This window comes from Macaca fascicularis, chromosome 4 (assembly GCF_037993035.2).
Source record: "Macaca fascicularis isolate 582-1 chromosome 4, T2T-MFA8v1.1".
NCBI lineage: Eukaryota > Metazoa > Chordata > Mammalia > Primates > Cercopithecidae > Macaca > Macaca fascicularis.
Genome location: NC_088378.1, coordinates 66,775,592 through 66,793,617, shown reverse-complemented (window position 1 = coordinate 66,793,617; position 18,026 = coordinate 66,775,592). Strand labels below are relative to the sequence as shown.

The window sequence follows — 18,026 nt, the reverse complement described above, 5'->3', positions numbered from 1 at the left end:
CAAGTGATTCTCCTGCCTCAGCCTCCCAAGTAGCTAGGATTACAGGCATGCACCACCACACCTGGCTAATTTTTGTATTTTCAGTAGAGATGAGGTTTTGCCATGTTGGCCAGGCTGGTCTTGAACTCTTGACCTCAGGTAATCCACCTGCCTCAGCCTCCCAAAATGCTGGGATTACAGGCGTGAGCCACCGCACCCCACTGAAAGCATCCTGTAAATAACTGAAAACATTTTTAGGTTAGATTTAGATATCTAGTTAGGTAATAATTAAAATGCTAAATTTGCCTGTATTTTTAGAAGAAAACTCAAAAAATTTTCACATTTGGGAGGGCTACTTTGGGTCACCTCCCCGTTACCTAACGTGTGCTTCTACCTATATTACACATATAGTTGCAATACGTTAGAAATGCTGCTCCAGGCCAGGTGTGGTGGCTCATGCCTGTAATCCCAGCACTTTGGGAGGCCGAGGCGGGTGGATCACCTGAGGTCAGGAGTTCCAGACCAGCCTGACCAATACGATGAAACCCCGTCTCTACTAAAAATACAAAAATTAGCCAGGCACAGTGGCATGCGCCTGTAATCCCAGCTACTCAGGAGGCTGAGACAGAAGAATCACTCGAACCTGGGAGGCAGAAGTCGTAGTGAGCCAAGATCGTGCCATTGCACTCCAGCCTGGGCAACAAGAGCAAAACTCCATCTCAAAAAAAAAAAAAAGAGATATGCTGCTCCAATACCTTGGGCATATTCAAAGGGTAAAAATAAAGTTTCCATAAGCAGGGTGGCAAAATTGGAATTGGAAAAATTCCCCCTGTAAAGAATAAAAAGGGGCCGGGCGCGGTGGCTCAAGCCTGTAATCCCAGCACTTTGGGAGGCCGAGGCGGGCGGATCACGAGGTCAGGAGATCGAGACCATCCTGGCTAACATGGTGAAACCCCGTCTCTACTAAAAATACAAAAAGAAATTAGCCGGGCGTGGTGGCGGGCGCCTGTAGTCCCAGCTACTCCGGAGGCTGAGGCAGGAGAATGGCGTGAACCCGGGAGGCGGAGCTTGCAGTGAGCCGAGATCGCGCCACTGCACTCCAGCCTGGGCGACAGAGCGAGACTCCGTCTCAAAAAAAAAAAAAAAAAAGAATAAAAAGGAACTGAGTGGTAATTGCATTATGTTCAGCCTTCACCAGATATTTGGTAGAGAAACAAAGTTCAGGATTCCAGAACTAGAGGCAGGTTCTCAAAAAATTAATAAATTTGGTTTAAAGGTTTAAAAACAGAATTTCAAAGAAAAAGGCTAAGCATAGATTATAAATACATCAGGAATTACATCCCTGTGTTTTAGCTCCATGAAAGACAGAACATTCAGAAAAAAATTTACAGACAAGCACAGGAATTTAAGTTCATCATCACCACAAAAAATAGGTACTCAGCTCCTACCGGGGCATATGTGTGATAAAAAGGACTTCAGCATCATTCATGTCCCTCAGGAGTTTACAACCTAAGTAATTCCTTATAATTACAGTCCTGAGACAGTAGATTGGGATGCCCCAAAGAGGGTGAGTAATATGCTTCCAAAAATATTCTATAGTGTAAAAACAGAATAATTACTTGAGGGGGTGCAGAGGCAGGTATGATTCTTGTCAACCAACAGTTACGTATATAGACTTGATCCTTTTATTTTTCTTGAGACAGAGTCTCGCTCTGTTGCCCAGGTCAGAATGCAATGGTGCGGTCTCGGCTCACTGTAACCTCTGCCTCCCAGGTTCAAGCGATTCTCCTGCCTCAGCCTCCCAAGTAGCTGGGACTATAGGCACACACCACCACACCTGGCTAATTTTTTTTTTTTTTTTTTCTGAGACAGAGTCTTGCTCTGTCACCCAGGCTGGAGTGCAGTGGCTTGATCTCAGATCACTGCAACCTCCGCCTCCCAGGTTCAAGCAATTCTCCTGCCTCAGCCTCCCAAGTAGCTGGGATTACAGGCATCTGCCACCACGCCCAGCTAATTTGTGTATTTTTAGTAGAGACGGGGTTTCACGATGTTGGCCAGGCTGGTCTTGAACTCCTGACCTCGTGATCCGTCCACCTCGGCCTCCCAAAGTGCTGGGATTATAGGCGTGAGCCACCATGCCCTGCCTAGACTTTACATCCCTGTAATTGCTGAATAATTCAGGCAAGCAGCAGCAGCAGCACACGGTAATGACTCCCTAGACTGATGGCCAGTTTTGAATGACAGTAGCGAGTTATACCAAAGTTCCTGCCTTGTCTCCTATATCCTCATTCAGATTACAGGAGGTCCCTTAAACATCAAGGGTCAGAGGCAGCCAGGTATTGAATTTTAAAACCTTTTTACATTGTACCATTCAACCCTGAAGAGACAGATTGTTTTTCCATAGAACTCACATCAATGGGCCGGGCGCGGTGGCTCAAGCCTGTAATCCCAGCACTTTGGGAGGCCGAGACGGGCGGATCACGAGGTCGGGAGATCGAGACCATCCTGGCTAACATGGTGAAACCCCGTCTCTACTAAAAAAATACAAAAAACTAGCCGGGCGAGGTGGCGGCGCCTGTAGTCCCAGCTACTGGGGAGGCTGAGGCAGGAGAATGGCGTAAACCCGGGAGGTGGAGCTTGCAGTGAGCTGAGATCCGGCCACTGCACTCCAGCCTGGACGGCAGAGCGAGACTCCGTCTCAAAAAAAACAAAAAACAAAAAACAAAAAAAAAAAACAAAACTCACATCAATGGAGTCAACAACATCAGCAGTAGCCTCGAATTGCAAAATTTACAACACTCCAAATGCCTATGCCCACTGATTTTCTTTTGAGATAACAACACTCATAATATCTATCAGGAAGGTATCAGCACTTGACTGCTGCCCTTCACATCAATGTCTCAGTCTAGTAATTGCAGAACCTCCACAAGTCTTTCAAGGTAACTTTATCACACAATGATCAGCTCCTTAATAAGCCTGCCAGGTTCTTAAAATCACAGGGGCTTCTGTGTAAATGATGGTTTGTGCACCATCTGCTCCCTCAGGGATGGCAGGTGCTGCAGTCCGTTTATTGTGTAGACACGTGTAAGTCAGATACAAACACACTTGTACACCTGAGAGAGGATCATTCTTGTCATAGTGAGGAAAAGAGCAGGTTAAGACGAAGACTGAATGTCAGGAATCTCCCTTTGAGATAAGACTAGGTATGGACTTGTCAGATAAGCAAAGGAGCGAAGAGGGAGCCGCTTTAGTTAACAGACTCCACGAAGCCCAGAGAGGGTCACCACAGAGGACAGGAATCAGTAAGCACAGGGTGTACAAGACCGGCCTTGAAGCAAACACACGCAGGCCTGGTCTGCAGGCTTGGGGTGTGTGCAGCATTCTGTACCTTTCAGCCCTGAGCGGATGACCGTGGGAGACAAGTCATCGTAGTTGTTCATTAAGCTGATGTCTCCTGAGGTGAAGCTGACGGTGAGCAGAGGCTTGATGTTCTGCACTGGGATGGGATACGCTGCTGGACCATCTGCAGGAACACAAGTGCCAGGTGAAAAGGAGGGAAGCACACCACCCAAATCCAGGTTCCCAAAGCTGCAATCTTGCATGGTGCCTTACAAATTGCCTGACAATGCAGATCCTGCTCTGGATTTGGATGCTACCTAAATGAAGCATTCAACATCATTCAGGAACTACACAAGGGCCATCAGTGGGCACTAACAGAGAATTCGTGAGTAAGAAGCAGGACACTAGAGACACAGCCCTAGGGGCAATTGGTGAGTGGTGAGAATATGTGTGAAAGTTTATTACCTTGATGTTAATGTGTTACATGGTTCTAATGATATTATATAGACATAAATTATTTTAATGTCATACAACGTCCAGGGATGGTAGAAGGAGGGATAAAAACATTTTCTTAATTATGAAAAAAGTTGCTTTTCAAGACTAACTCCTCTTCCGTTGAATGCTACAGAAAATAAGCAGCCACAGTGGCCCGCCCATATTTGGAGAGAAGGCTGGGCTAAATGTGGCTCATAGAGGCTTGCTGCACCTGCGGAGCACAGCCGGCGTAAGGAAAACCCTGCGCTGGAGCCTCACGCAGACATTACAGAAGGGGCCATGATGGACCATGGACTTGGTCTTTCACAGGGTGTTTGAAAAAGCAAAAGTAAGCCCTTCCTAGATGCCTAGATAGATCAAGGTTTTCAGAAGGTTCCTGTAGGCTTCACCCCACACTGGGCTCATCTTAGCAGCCATCGAGGCAGGCCGGCCTGCCCTCTGTCTGCAGAGGAAGCCCAGCTATTGCTTTGCTTTACATCATGACACTGCACTATACCGACCTCTGCCCTCAAATTCCCTAGGCCACTAAGAAGAAGCTTGCTGCATGTGAAAGGCGAACACCTGTCACCTGTCATCCTCTAAACTGCCCCTCTGCTTCTGAGCTTCTGAGAAGGGCAAGCAACCAGGGACTGAATTCTGTTCTTGGACTTACTCTGGACTTGCTTTATAAACTTGGTCTCTGGATCTTGTGTTTTTTTCTTTTTTTTTTTTTTTGAGACAGAGTCTCACTCTGTTGCCCAGGCTGGAGTGCAGTGGTGCGATCTTGGCTCTCACTGCAGGGTCTACCTCCTGGGTTCATGCCATTCTCCTGCCTCAGCCTCCTGAGTAGCTAGGATTACAGGCGCCCACCACCACACCCGGCTAATTTTTGTTTTGTTTTGTTTTGTATTGTATTTTTAGTAGAGACAGAGTTTCAGTGTGTTAGCCAGGATGGTCTTGATCTCCTGACCTCATGATCCACCCGCCTTGGCCTCCCAAAGTGCTGGGATTACAGGTGTGAGCCACTGTGCCTGGCCCCTTGTTTGTTTGTTTGTTTTTTCAATAATAAAACGGAGGTAAGTAAATCTGGATTTGACCCACTAAAGAGGAGTTCTAAGAGTATCCTGAGTCCATGTGATGAAGACACTGACTTTACTATTATGAGGCTGTAGAAATATGACGAACACTTCTCTCAAGGCTGATATCCTATTAGGAAAGGGGATGGTTAACTCCTAAACTGCTTTATGAGTGCTAGGAACACCCATAAACAGCCCCCAAGCCACTGGTCCTAAAACACTACCATTAATCACAACTGTTTTTCACATGTGAATGCCTTCTCCTAAAATGAATGAATGAATGAGTGTGTGTGTACACACACGTGTCTGCTGCTGGGGAGCATAACGTGCTGTGGCAGGAAAGAGAAGACAACATGAGAATACTGCAGGTTCCAATGGAGGCAGACACTGACGGGGGAGAAAATTTCTATAATTTCCCCCAGAACAGCCCTTCACAGGATGACATACCCCACAGTGGCAGGAAAGGTTAGAAACCACCCACTGTACCCTTTGACTATGAAGGGCACACAGCAGTGTAAGCACAGCTCTGCCAGGCTAAGGATAGAAGCCTGTGGCAGTGTGACCACTTCTAATCAAGAAGCCAGTCCCACTCCCCAAAACGAGGTGGTTACAGCTACGTAGGAAGGCTAAATCCTAGTGTTCTATACCACTGTAGGATGACTATAGTTAACAATAACATATTATCATATTATATAGTTTCAAATACCTAGAACGAGGATATTGAATGTTCCCAACACAAAGAAATGATAAATGTTTGAGATGATGAATATGTTAATTAAAATGATCTGATCACTATATATTATGTGTATCAAACTGTCACAATGTACCTCATGAATATGTACAATTATTGTATGTCAATTTTTTTTAGAAGAGATGGATACAGAGGATGGGATGCTGGTGAAGAGCCAACAGAGTAGGCAGTGCTGTACACTGATTCTGGAGACCTGCTAGAGGTTAAGGTGGCTAGAATTTGAAGTTATCCCCACCAAGAGTATTCAACACCAAGTGGTGTATACACAGAGGCAGCAGGTCTTTTTGACCTGAGAAGGAGGAAAGCTTCTGCCCAAAATAAAGAGGATAGACAGAAATGTGGAGTTATCTGCCCAAGGTGCTGGCCTTCATTATGGCAGAACAAATCCTTTTCTCATGCACCTAAAGCCACAGGCTTTAATAACATTGGGGATTTGGATATATCACATATTAAGTTATAATAATAGCACAGAATTTTTCATCTTTAGCTTTCTTTATTGTCACTAAGCAGCTAAGCCCCACCATATCTCAGGGACACAGGAAGAGCCATGTGTCTCACTTTATATCTAGGAAAAGCTAAGCGAATTAAGTGTAATCAATTCGACCAGTGATTCTGAGAAAAGGGACAACAGCAGGGAGACAGTCACATCTAGATGAGGCCAGCCCTATCTTGCATTTCAGCTGGAGAACTCTTCCCAGGAAGCCCGGGTGCCACATGTGTTGTGGTCCTTCACCGTCCTTCCTCTACATCAGTCTACTCCCCTCCAGCGTCCTTCCTTGTCCTTCTGGTCAGTGACAAGGAAAGTAGGGCCAATGAGTACCTTGGGGAGGGGCGTAGTCATCTGAGTCCGTGTCGCTCTCGCTGCTGTCCTCCACCAGGAAGATTGGGTAGTTCCAGGACATGCCGAGGACGCCGTCTGACTCGTGCAGGAGGACGTGGGCCAGCATCCTGCCGTGGCAATCCATGACAATCACCTGCCCATCAGCTGTGCCAAACAGCACCTGCAATCCAAGACGGGGACCTCTGACCAAGTGGCAGCAAGGGTCAGTTTCTGGCACACCTTGTTGCCTCAATTTGTTTTAGGAAGATAATATATATTTAGAACTAAAAATTGCTAGTTAAGTAACAACAGCACAGTGACACAAAATGTTAAGTAGAATCTCTGCTGGCTATTCCTGCAAGAATTTTAGTCTTCTAATACTGAAACGTGACTAACAGCAGAATGAGTATATTATATTGCATGGACGTTTTCAAGTAATACCAGCAAAATCACTGTTATAATATTTGTAGGGGTTTTGCTTTGTATTTTTGATTGGAGGAGAGGAGTTAGGAAAATATTCATTTACTTTTCTGGAAAACGAAGCAGCAGCAGAGATTTGTTGTTATAATTTTCTCAAATTTAGAAGAAAAAGTTTAGGTTTATGTTTGACCCAAGAGAAAATACATTGGGTTATGTTAGCATGTTATCTAACCATATCTGGAAAAGAAGATCCTCCTGAAACAATGTTTTATTTCCAATGTTGAATGTTTTACTTCACTGAGAATAATAATGGTATTAACGTATTAATTTATAATTAATTTAAGGATGTAGTAATGGTATTAAAATATTAAGTACTTTGCACTAAACACTATGCTGAAAGCTCTGCCTCATTAACTGTCAAAACCATGAGTTAGGTACTAGTTTTGCTGGGGTGGCCCAGGTGGGCTTTTGCTACCACAGTGTGCTGAGGGCTGCTCCTCAGACACCTTCCCTGGCTTCACCCATCTCAGAGTACACACTCAGGAGCGTGCTGGGTAGTACAGATAGGTACATGGCCAGAGCTAAAGAACGATATGGGTAGAAGAAGGCTGGATGCTCCCCTCCATGACAGTGGCAAAGGGGCACCTCACAGCTGCTGAACATCCCCCTGCCGCCACCAACCAATCAATAACACTGGTGGTGCCACCAGTGGGACATCCTGAGAGGAATCCTGGGGCCTGGGCAGCAGGACCTCCACCGAGGTGCATCACATTGCATTATCTTCTGCCCTGTGTGATGATGTCTGCAGTTTCTGCATTGGTTGTCATTAAAAACTTTACATCTTTTGTGTCTAATGGGATCTGTCTATCCATCAGCATCTCATTGTAACAATCATGCAAGTTATCTCCACTTTACAAACACATAAACAACTTCAGAGAGGCCAAGTAGGCTGACAAAGGCATTAAGTGATCAAGCCAAGGCTGTCTGACTAGAAAGGCTAGAATTTACCCAAAGGGAGACCTGGTTAAGGTTTTTTCCATTTTTTGCTTCTTTTTGCTTGAGATTTTAATGTGAAGCTCCTTGGGGGCAGAGACAGTCCATAGCTATATCCCTGGCACCTAACAGAGCTTTGTGTACAATGCAGGCACTCAATAAATATTTATTGCTAAATGAATGCATTAAAGTTTGTGACAAGCAAAAGGCAATTTTAGGATATAAACACTGATGACTGAGAGACTGCCTGCAGAAAGTTCACAGAATTCACAGAGCTATTTTAGAATAAATTGTTCATCAAATATTCCTTTAAATATGATCTATATTTTAATGAATGAACACTAAAAAAGGCTAAAACAATTTGCCTCCAGATGCAGCAATTAATTCATTACTGGAAAGACATAACTACTAGGAACACCATGGAATTCATTGTAGAAAAAGGTGCAATTTTAGCTGTCAAGAAAAAAATTAGTATCTGACGGCATGTCTACAAAGCCTTCACGTGACGCAGGTGTAGGGATCAAGACACTGGAGCATGGGCCACAGGCCTGCTGAAGTCCTGGAAGAGGCAGATGTTTAATGTGCTTGGTGAGCCGTTTTCAGTGACAATAAATACGAAATATGACTTCTTAAAACTTTAACTGAGCTGTACCCACTGCCACATTTATCACTATTCTCATCCCTTTATGTGGGATTGTGTGATTTCTGACCCCTAGTTACACTATAAGCTTTTGAGGCGATGGACTGTTATGGACTGAATGGTTATGAGCAGCCTGTCTCCCTATGTTGATGGTATCTGGAGGTGAGGTCTCTGGGGGATGATTCGGTTTAGATAAGGTCGAGAGGGTAGGGCACCCACGACGGGATTAGTGTCCACATAAGAAGAGTATGAGAGACTCGAGCTTGCAAGCGCTCTTGCTACCCCCAAGCACTGAGGAAAGGCTATGTGAGGACCCAGGGAGAAGGCAAGCCAGGAGTCAGCCTCCACCAGGAACCAAATTGGCTGGCGCTTTGATCTTAGGCTTGCCAGACTCCAGAATTGGGAGAAATCAATGTCTGTTGTTTAAGCCCCTTGGTCTGTGGTATTTTGTTATAGCGGCCCAAGCAGAGACCTGAACCACATCAGCTTTGCTCAACAGTACCTCCCTAGGCCCTGTCATGCTGTACAACACAAGAAGTATTTGCAAAAGGGAGGAAATGCCTCTGCATTAAATGTCTTTTGAATTAATACTCGTTTTTCCATTTTAGAGAAGAAAGGACAGATGAGAGTACATACATGTAATTCCTGAATAAAGGTCTGATTAAGTTATCAGAGTTTAGTATCACACTAAAGCAAAACAGAACAAAAAGGGCAGGCCCCAAATCCACTACCATTAATTAATTCCAACTACAGCTCCCACAGGAAGACAGAAACACTATTAAGATTGGAAAAAATGAGAAAAGCAGCACTGACAGTTTAGTCATCAAGCAATGACGGAAGAAATTACTCTGTTTTGGAACAAGTATGTCACAGATAACTGAAGAACAGTGATACAATATGAAATCAGATTTTTAAAAATCTCTTCCAATACACCTTCTTTTCACGCCTAATCACTTTTAATGAGATAAAGCTTATGTGAGCAAAGGACTTCAGAAGAACAAGATTGACAGCCTAATAATAATGAATACACATATGGCAAGTGCATCAATCTCTGCTGCTTCTGCTCCTTAATGTTGGTCAAGCAATGAATGTGTTCTGAGTGGGCTGGTGCTGTTTCTAGAATTCTCTGTGCTAGTGCTCCCCAGGCTCGGCTCTAGGTCCTTTTCTCTCTAGGAAACCACAATCATACCCATAGCCTCAAGGATCCCATTCATAGCTGACTCCCTGCACAGGCCTTTGTCCTGAGCCCCAGACTTTCACATGTAACTGCATTCCTGCCATCTCCCAAACATGTGCCAAAGGTCCTCAGTGTCAACATGGCTTAAGATCAAACGCATGATTGCATCCTTTCCTGAGCAACACACACACAACCAGACCGCGTCAAGCAAGGACTGAGGCTTGTGCTTTATCTCTAATGTCTAGTACACCAGCTGGTTCACAGCAGTGCTCAGACATCATGTTTAAAGGCTTCTGGGCCCCACCACACAGAATCAATCTTGCTCTAACGATGACCCCCACAGCATTCTGAACTTGGTTCTGGTTTTGTGTGCCTGTCTGCCAGTAAACCACAAGTATCTCAAGGGCAGGTCTGCACTCCCAGGTTCTCATTCACTCAGTGACTCAATGAATATAAATACATCTTGCCCAAATATTTGCCCAAGTTTTCCTACAAAAATGAAGGAGCAATCTCCTTCCTTTCTTCTTTATAAACCAATTCCCAAATCCTCCCATAAAACTATCCCCAAAAAACACTTTCAAGGATGAATCATGTACATTTCTGTCCCATATTTTCCTGCTGTTTCCTGTGATGAACTGCAGGCTTCAGGTACGGGCAGGGCCAATGTTCCCTCTGTAATGCATATACCAGGACAAAATAAGCAGTAGAGACATACAGGTCAAGTCATACCAGTTCAATGGCTGCCTCGCTGGGTTCGGTTTACTTTGCAGCCTTGAATATACTCACTGCAGGGCAGTTTCTAATAGCAACACGGCCAGGCACCGTGGCTCACACCTATAATCCCAGCACTTTGCGAAGCTGAGATGGGAGGATCACTTGAAGCCAGGAGTTTGAAACCAGCCTGGTCAACAAGGTGAGACCTTGTCCTCTACAAAAAAACAAAAAAATGTATCAGGGCATGGTGGTGAGCACCTGTAGTCCTAGCTCCTGGGGAGGCTGAGGCGGGAGGATCACTAGAGCCCAGGAGTTCAAGGCTGCAGTGAGCCACGATTGTGCCAATGCACTCCAGCCTGGGTGACTAAGCAAGACTCTGACACACACACACACACACACACACACACACACACCCACAGCAATGCAATTATGATATCCATATATAATCTCTTTATTTCAATGTACTCCATTCTAAACTATTTTAGATGCAATTATTTAAAAATAAACACAATTATTATCAGTAGTTTAAAATAAACCAAGCCACAACCAAAGGGGGAGAAGAGAGGATATAAAATCATTGAAAAGGATATAAAATCATTGAAAATCATTTTGGAAGCCGTGGTATCTCATCAGTACCTTTATCTTTGGACCCTACACATCTAAATTGTTGAATAAAACCATGTTAGGAAATGTCAACTTCAATAACACATGCTTTCAAAAATGTTCACTCTTTTGTAACAGAGTTTAATTTGTAGTATTGGAACTAGTTCCTGAAGGAGGTGACTTTTTCCCACTTACTTGCTTTTATGATTGAAGGCTGGGGGAATACACTAAAAAACTGATTACAAATCCCTCCTAGTGACCTTAGCACCTCTGGTGGCATGCATCTGTAGCTGCAGACAGAGAAATGAAAAAACAGCCATGATGCCCCTCCTTTTCCTTGGAAGGAACTCTTTTTGTTCTGAGACGTGGCTAAAGTGAAAAAAAAAAAAAAAAAAAAAAAAAAAATTTTTATTTTTATTTTCGAGATGGAGTCCCGCTCTGTCGCCCAGGCTGGTGCAGTGGCACAATCTCGGCTCACTGCAATCTCCACCTCCCGGGTTCATGCCATTCTCCTGCCTCAGCCTCCTGAGTAGCTGGGACTACAGGCGCCCGCCACCACGCCCAGCTAATTTTTTGTATTTTTTAGTAGAGACGGGGTTTCACCAAGTTAGCCAGGATGGTCGCGATCTCCTGACCTCGTGATCCGCCCGCCTCAGCCCCTCAAAGTGCTGGGATTACAGGTGTGAGCCACCGTGCCCGGCCAAAAAATTTTTAAGACCTCCCTGTTGGGTTTCAGAATACTGGCCTTCAGATGTGCTTCAAGGCCAGACTTGAATATTTTGCAACTAAATAAACAGTCACTGAAATCAGACAGTTGTAAATGACAGAACTGCTCAATTAACAGACTATTTTTTTTTTTTTTAGATGAAATGTAATTTCAAAGTTGATTATTACAATCATTCCTAAATCTGAATCTTCAGGCTAACAATAATTTGGAAGTCATCTCATCTCTTCACTGAAGAAAAGACCACTTGTAAACTAACCCATTAAGATAAGAGACTCTCCCATGTCTAAAGATTTTCAAAGAAGGAGGTATTCTGCCTCAGGCCTCAAATTTAATGTTAAATGATTCCCATTACCAGAATATTCTTCTCCAAATCTTTCAGGCTCCATTTTTAAGTTTATTCGTCCTTCTAAGACACACCCATATATCAATTTGTCGGAGTAGAGAATAGTCTGACTACAGGACCAATACAAAAATGTATTTATGGCCAGGCATGGTAGCTCATGACTGTAATCCCAGCACTTTGGGAGGCCAAGACGGGCAGATCATTTGAAGTCAGGAGTTCAAAACCAGCCTGGCCAACATGGTGAAACACCGTCTCTACTAAAAATAAAAAAACTGGCTGGGCACGGTGGCTCATGTCTGTAATCCCAGCACTTTGGGAGGCCAAGGCAGGTGGATCATGAGGTCAGGAGATCGAGACCATCCTGACCAACATGGTGAAAGCCCGTCTCTACTAAAAATACAAAAATTAGCTGGGCATGGTGGCACGCGCCTATAGTCCCAGCTACTCCGGAGGCAGAGGCAGGAGAATCGCCTGAACCCAGGAGGCAGAGATTGCAGTGAGCCAAGATTGTGCCACTGTACTCCAGCCTGGTGACAGAGCGAAACTCCGTCTCAAAAAAAAAAAAAAAAAAAAAAAAAAAAAATTAGCCGGGTATGGTGGTGGACACCTGTAACCACAGCTACTTGGCTGGGAGGCTGAGGCAGGAGAATTGCTTGAACCCAGGAGGTGGAGGTTGCAGTGAGCAGAGATCGCGCCATTGCACTCCAGGAGCCTGGGGGACAAGAGCAAAACTCCATCTCAAAAAACAAACAAACAAACAAACAAAAAAACAAGCATTTAACTGGAATATCTCCAGCAGGGTACACAAGTAACTGAAAACACATTACCTCTGGTCAGCTTGGGGATAGAAGGAGGGATCCTTTCATCATATGTCCTATGGAACATTTAGTATTTTATACCATGTGAATATACTATTAAAAATACATCTAAATATACATTGAATGAGGAAGAAAGGCATGCTTCAGGAATATAGCCCTATATCAGCTCTGTGAAGTAAGGCATAACTGCCCAGGGTAGCCACTCACCAAGAGGCCTGGGAAGGTGCATGTGTACTTTGATCAGAAGACCCCAAGAGACATTGGAATCTGCTTGGCCTGTTGGTGTGTAGTCCGAGCCTGTTGGGGAAACATCCTTTCCTTTGCAAAGAATCAGGCCTGGGGGTCAGCTAGTGAGGCTCATCCTACTTTGAGTCCTAGTGCCTTAGTAAGGTTCATCATTCTGCCTCCCAAGTGTCAGCTTCAAATCCCTTCCCATTTCAAAATTTTACAACTCTTCAAAACACATTGAAATATACTTCTAAACATGATGAAAACAGTAATTTTTTCCTATGGCTACTGATAAACTTCTCAACAAACGAGCAGAGAGGAAAGGACTTGCTGGTCTGTGCTACCAGTGGCAGCTGGGGAATAGTGGTGCAAGCAGACCCAACAGCACTTGTGACCGGTGCCAATGACAAGCCAAACGGGACTTGAGTTAATGCAGGAAGGACAAATATTTAATCCATAATAAATGCTGCAGCAGGGAGAATGAGGGAGGAGGAGGGAGGCATAGGCTATAGCCAGGGAAGGAGAAATAATCGAAAAGCTGGAAGGAGGATGTTAATGTGATTAGGCTCTCTGGCTTTACTAACTGGAGCTAATCAAAATTAGGCCCCTACTCTCTCACAAAGCCTGGGAGATGGGCCCTATCAAACAGTTGATTCTCTTGGCAGCCTCTCTCCCAGGCAGGAACGTAAGAAAGCTGGAGCAGTCATCCTCAGGACGCAGTCTTGAGTTGTTAGAAACTGTGCCAGTGTTCCAGCCAGACCAACACGGTGAAACCCCGTCTCTACTAAAAAATATAGCAAAAAAATTAGCCGGGTGTGGTGTCGGGCACCTGTAGTCCCAGTTACTCGGGAGGCTGAGGCAGGAGAATGACATGAATCCGGGAGGCAGAGCTTGTAGTGAGCCGAGATTGCGCCACTGCACTCCAGCCTGGGCGACAGGTGAGACTCTGTCTCCAAAACAAAAAAAAAGAAAAAAGGAAAAAAAAAAAAAAGAAACTGTGCCAGTGTTTGCTCCAGGGTGTGTGTGTGGGAAGGAAAAAGACGGTGTGGATGAAACCATTTATGCTGGGAGTGTGCAGTTTTTAGAGGCCAAGGTTGAGGTCCAGCTGAGAAGAGGGCCCAGAGAGTCCTGACCAGAAGGAGCGAGCCTTTGTCCTGGTGGTGAACACATGTGAAACAGCACATCTCACCCCTCCTGACACATACAAGGACATATTCAATGTCAAGGGCAGGGGCTGTAGAGCAGCAATGCCATGTGGAACCCTAGGAAGATCAATTTTGTAGTTCACCACCTGGCTAAATGGTGGCATTCAGGCAAGGTCCCTGTGTCAAAACCAAGGCCATCATCATGCTGTGGTACTGATGAAGATATATGAAGAAAATCTAACATTGCATTAACAAGAAACTGACTTTAAGAAGGTAACCAGAGCCAGTGTATATGAATACATTCCTCTCATCTTTTATTTCTAACGTAATTTTTTTTTTAGACGGAGTTTCACTCTTGTCACCTGGGCTGGAGTGCAGCGGTGCGATCTTGGCTCACTGTAACCTCTGCCTTCGGGTTCAAGCGATTCTCCTACCTCGACCTCCTGACTAGCTGGGATTACAGCCGTGCGCCATCATGCCCAGCTAATTTTGTATTTTAGTAGATATGGGGTTTCCCCATGTTGGCCGGGATGGTCTCGAACTCCTGACCTAAGGTGATCTACCGCCTCAGCCTCCCAAAGTGCTGAGATTACAGGCATGAGCCACTGCACCTGGCTTACTCAATGTAAATCTCAAGAAACATTTTTATTTAGCATATTTTATAACTCATTAATACTGAGTGCTCTATCTGGTGATTCATCACCTGAGTCCAGAGATAACAAAGGGTGACTTAATTTCTAGACATCTTAACTGTCCTGTCAGTCAACCAAAACACTGACAAAACGAAAAACTACAAACATAGTAGCTGCACCTGTTTCTCCTAAAGAAATGTATTTTATTCCACAAAGCGCGACAGAATTTCTCAAATACATGCAAAAAGAAATAACTAAAAATGAACCAGTATCAATCGTTGGATAAAGATAGCCCTGAAGGGTGGGAGGCTGTCTCCCAACTTCTTTCCTGAGCAATTCATCCTCCTAACTGTGATTCCTGTGCTCCTTGCTGATTTTGACAAGAACCATTCCTATATATGTTTAGTTCAGGGTTTAAAATAAAGATGGGTTTCCCTTGTGTAGTATTCACACTACTAAGAAGTCAGGGGCAGATCTGATGGGAGGGAAGAAAAAGGATCACTCTTTGTGTTGGCTTAGACTAAATCTCATTGCAAAGTTGAGTCCCCAAGAGCTACCAGCAGCAGTTCCACTCTACCAGCCCTTTAACCTACTTACAACGTACTCACCAGTCACTGGCAAGGGTTTTCAGTGTAGGAGCTGACCAGTGGGGTTTTACTTTAGTGGGTTTGTGGGTTTTTTTTTTTTTTTTTTTTTTTTTTGAGACAGGGTCTCACTCTGTCATCCAGGCTGGAGTGCAGTGACACAACCATGGCTCACTGTAGCCTCAGCCTCCTGGGCTTAAGCAATCCTCCCCCCTCAGCCTCCCCAGTAGCTAAGACTACATGTGTGCCCCCACACCCTGAAAATTTTTGCATTTTTTGTAGAGACAGGGTTTTGCCATGTTGCTGGTCTTGCAATCCTGGGCTCCAGTGATCCTCCCACCTCGGTCTCCCAAAGTGCTGGAATTAGAAGTGTGAGCCACCACACCAGGACAGATTTATTTTTTAAAAAAGAAACACTCACTACAAGAGCTTGTGTGACAGATTACCATGTTCTTTTCTTGTATTGAGCATCAGGATTCAAAACCAGCAGGCTCCTGGAAGGTGAGAGCTGCTCTTTGAGGAAGTGAGAGCTGCTCTGGGTGGGTGGAGGGAGAGAGTTGCTCTGGGAGGAGGTAAGAACTGCTTAGGGAGGAAGAGAGAGCTGCTCTGTGAGGGAGTGAGAGCTGCTCTGTGCTGGGATTACAGGCATGAGCCACTGTGCCCGGCCTGTAAATTACTTTTCATTATAAAACTGGGCCGGGTGCAGTTTTGGGAGGCCGAGGCGGGCAGATCACCTAAAGTCAGGAGTTCAAGACCAGCCTGGCCAACACGGTGAAACCCTGTCTCTACTCAAAATGACTTTTTAAGTCTTTGCAGGGATAAAATCTACGCAGTGCCTACAATCACAATCTTAAAAGACCAGGTGCATCAGGATTCAAAACCAGCAGGCTCCTGGAAGGAGGTAAGAGCTGCTCTTTGAGGAAGTGAGCTGCTCCAGGTGGGTGGAGGGTGAGAGCTGCTCCAGGTGGGTGGAGGGAGAGAGTTGGTCTGGGAGGAGGTGAGAACTGCTTAGGGAGGAAGAGAGAGCTGCCCTGTGAGGGAGCCAGAGCTGCTCTGTGCCCTCTGAGGGAGCGAGAGCTGCTCTGGGCCCTGTGTGGGAGCGAGGGCTGCTCTGTGCTCTGTGTGGGAGTGAGAGCCGCCCTGTGTGGGAGTGAGAGCCGCCCTGTGTGGGAGTGAGAGCCGCCCTGTGTGGGAGTGAGAGCCGTTCTGTGTGGGAGTGAGAGCTGCCCTGTGTGGGAGTGAGAGCTGCCCTGTGTGGGAGTGAGAGCTGCCCTGTGTGGGAGTGAGAGCTGCTCTGTGTGGGAGTGAGAGCTGCCCTGTGTGGGAGTGAGAGCTGCTCTGGGCCCTGTGTGGGAGTGAGAGCTGCTCTGTGTTCTGTGTGGGAGTGAGAGCTGCTCTGTGTTCTGTGTGGGAGTGAGAGCTGCTCTGGGTGGGAGAGAGAGCTGCTCTGTGTTCTGTGTGGGAGTGAGAGCTGCTCTGGGCCCTGTGTGGGAGTGAGAGCTGCCCTGTGTGGGAATGAGAGCTGCTCTGTGTGGGAGTGAGAGCTGCTCTGTGTGGGAGTGAGAGCTGCTCTGGGCCCTGTGTGGGAGTGAAAGCTGCTCTGTGTGGGAGTGAAAGCTGCTCTGGGCCCTGTGTGGGAGTGAGAGCTGCTCTGTGTGGGAGTGAGAGCTGCTCTGGGCCCTGTGTGGGAGTGAGAGCTGCTCTGTGTGGGAGTGAGAGCTGCTCTGTGTGGGAATGAGAGCTGCCCTGTGTGGGAGTGAGAGCTGCCCTGTGTGGGAGTGAGAGCTGCTCTGTGTGGGAGTGAGAGCTGCCCTGTGTGGGAGTGAGAGCTGCTCTGGGCCCTGTGTGGGAGTGAGAGCTGCCCTGTGTGGGAGTGAGAGCTGCTCTGTGTGGGAGAGAGAGCTGCCCTGTGTGGGAGTGAGAGCTGCCCTGTGTGGGAGTGAGAGCTGCTCTGTGTGGGAGTGAGAGCTGCTCTGTGTGGGAGTGAGAGCTGCCCTGTGTGGGAGTGAGAGCTGCTCTGTGTGGGAGAGAGAGCTGCCCTGTGTTGGAGAGAGAGCTGCCCTGTGTGGGAGTGAGAGCTGCCCTGGGCCCTGTGTGGGAGTGAGAGCTGCTCTGGGCCCTGTGTGGGAGTGAGAGCTGCTCTGTATGGGAGTGAGAGCTGCTCTGGGCCCTGTGTGGGAGTGAGAGCTGCTCTGTGTGGGAGTGAGAGCTGCTCTGGGCCCTGTGTGGGAGTGAGAGCTGCTCTGTGTGGGAGTGAGAGCTGCTCTGTGTGGGAATGAGAGCTGCCCTGTGTGGGAGTGAGAGCTGCCCTGTGTGGGAGTGAGAGCTGCTCTGTGTGGGAGTGAGAGCTGCCCTGTGTGGGAGTGAGAGCTGCTCTGGGCCCTGTGTGGGAGTGAGAGCTGCCCTGTGTGGGAGTGAGAGCTGCCCTGTGTGGGAGTGAGAGCTGCCCTGTGTGGGAATGAGAGCTGCCCTGTGTGGGAGTGAGAGCTGCTCTGGGCCCTGTGTGGGAGTGAGAGCTGCTCTGGGCCCTGTGTGGGAGTGAGAGCTGCTCTGGGCCCTGTGT

The 18,026-nt window shown here is 46.3% G+C and overlaps 1 protein-coding gene across 1 annotated transcript in view; it reads right to left on the bottom strand.

Moving 5' to 3' along the window:
* The window catches only part of TULP4 (TUB like protein 4), a 289,770-nt gene that overhangs the window by 56,817 nt on the left and 214,927 nt on the right, over positions 1-18,026 (bottom strand). Inside the window, exons 5-6 of the mRNA XM_045391322.2 lie at positions 6,440-6,620; positions 3,368-3,502 (exon numbers count right to left, since the gene is read on the bottom strand). Of these exons, the coding sequence (XP_045247257.2) occupies positions 3,368-3,502; positions 6,440-6,620 (316 nt within the window). The remainder of the gene's footprint in view (positions 1-3,367; positions 3,503-6,439; positions 6,621-18,026) is intronic.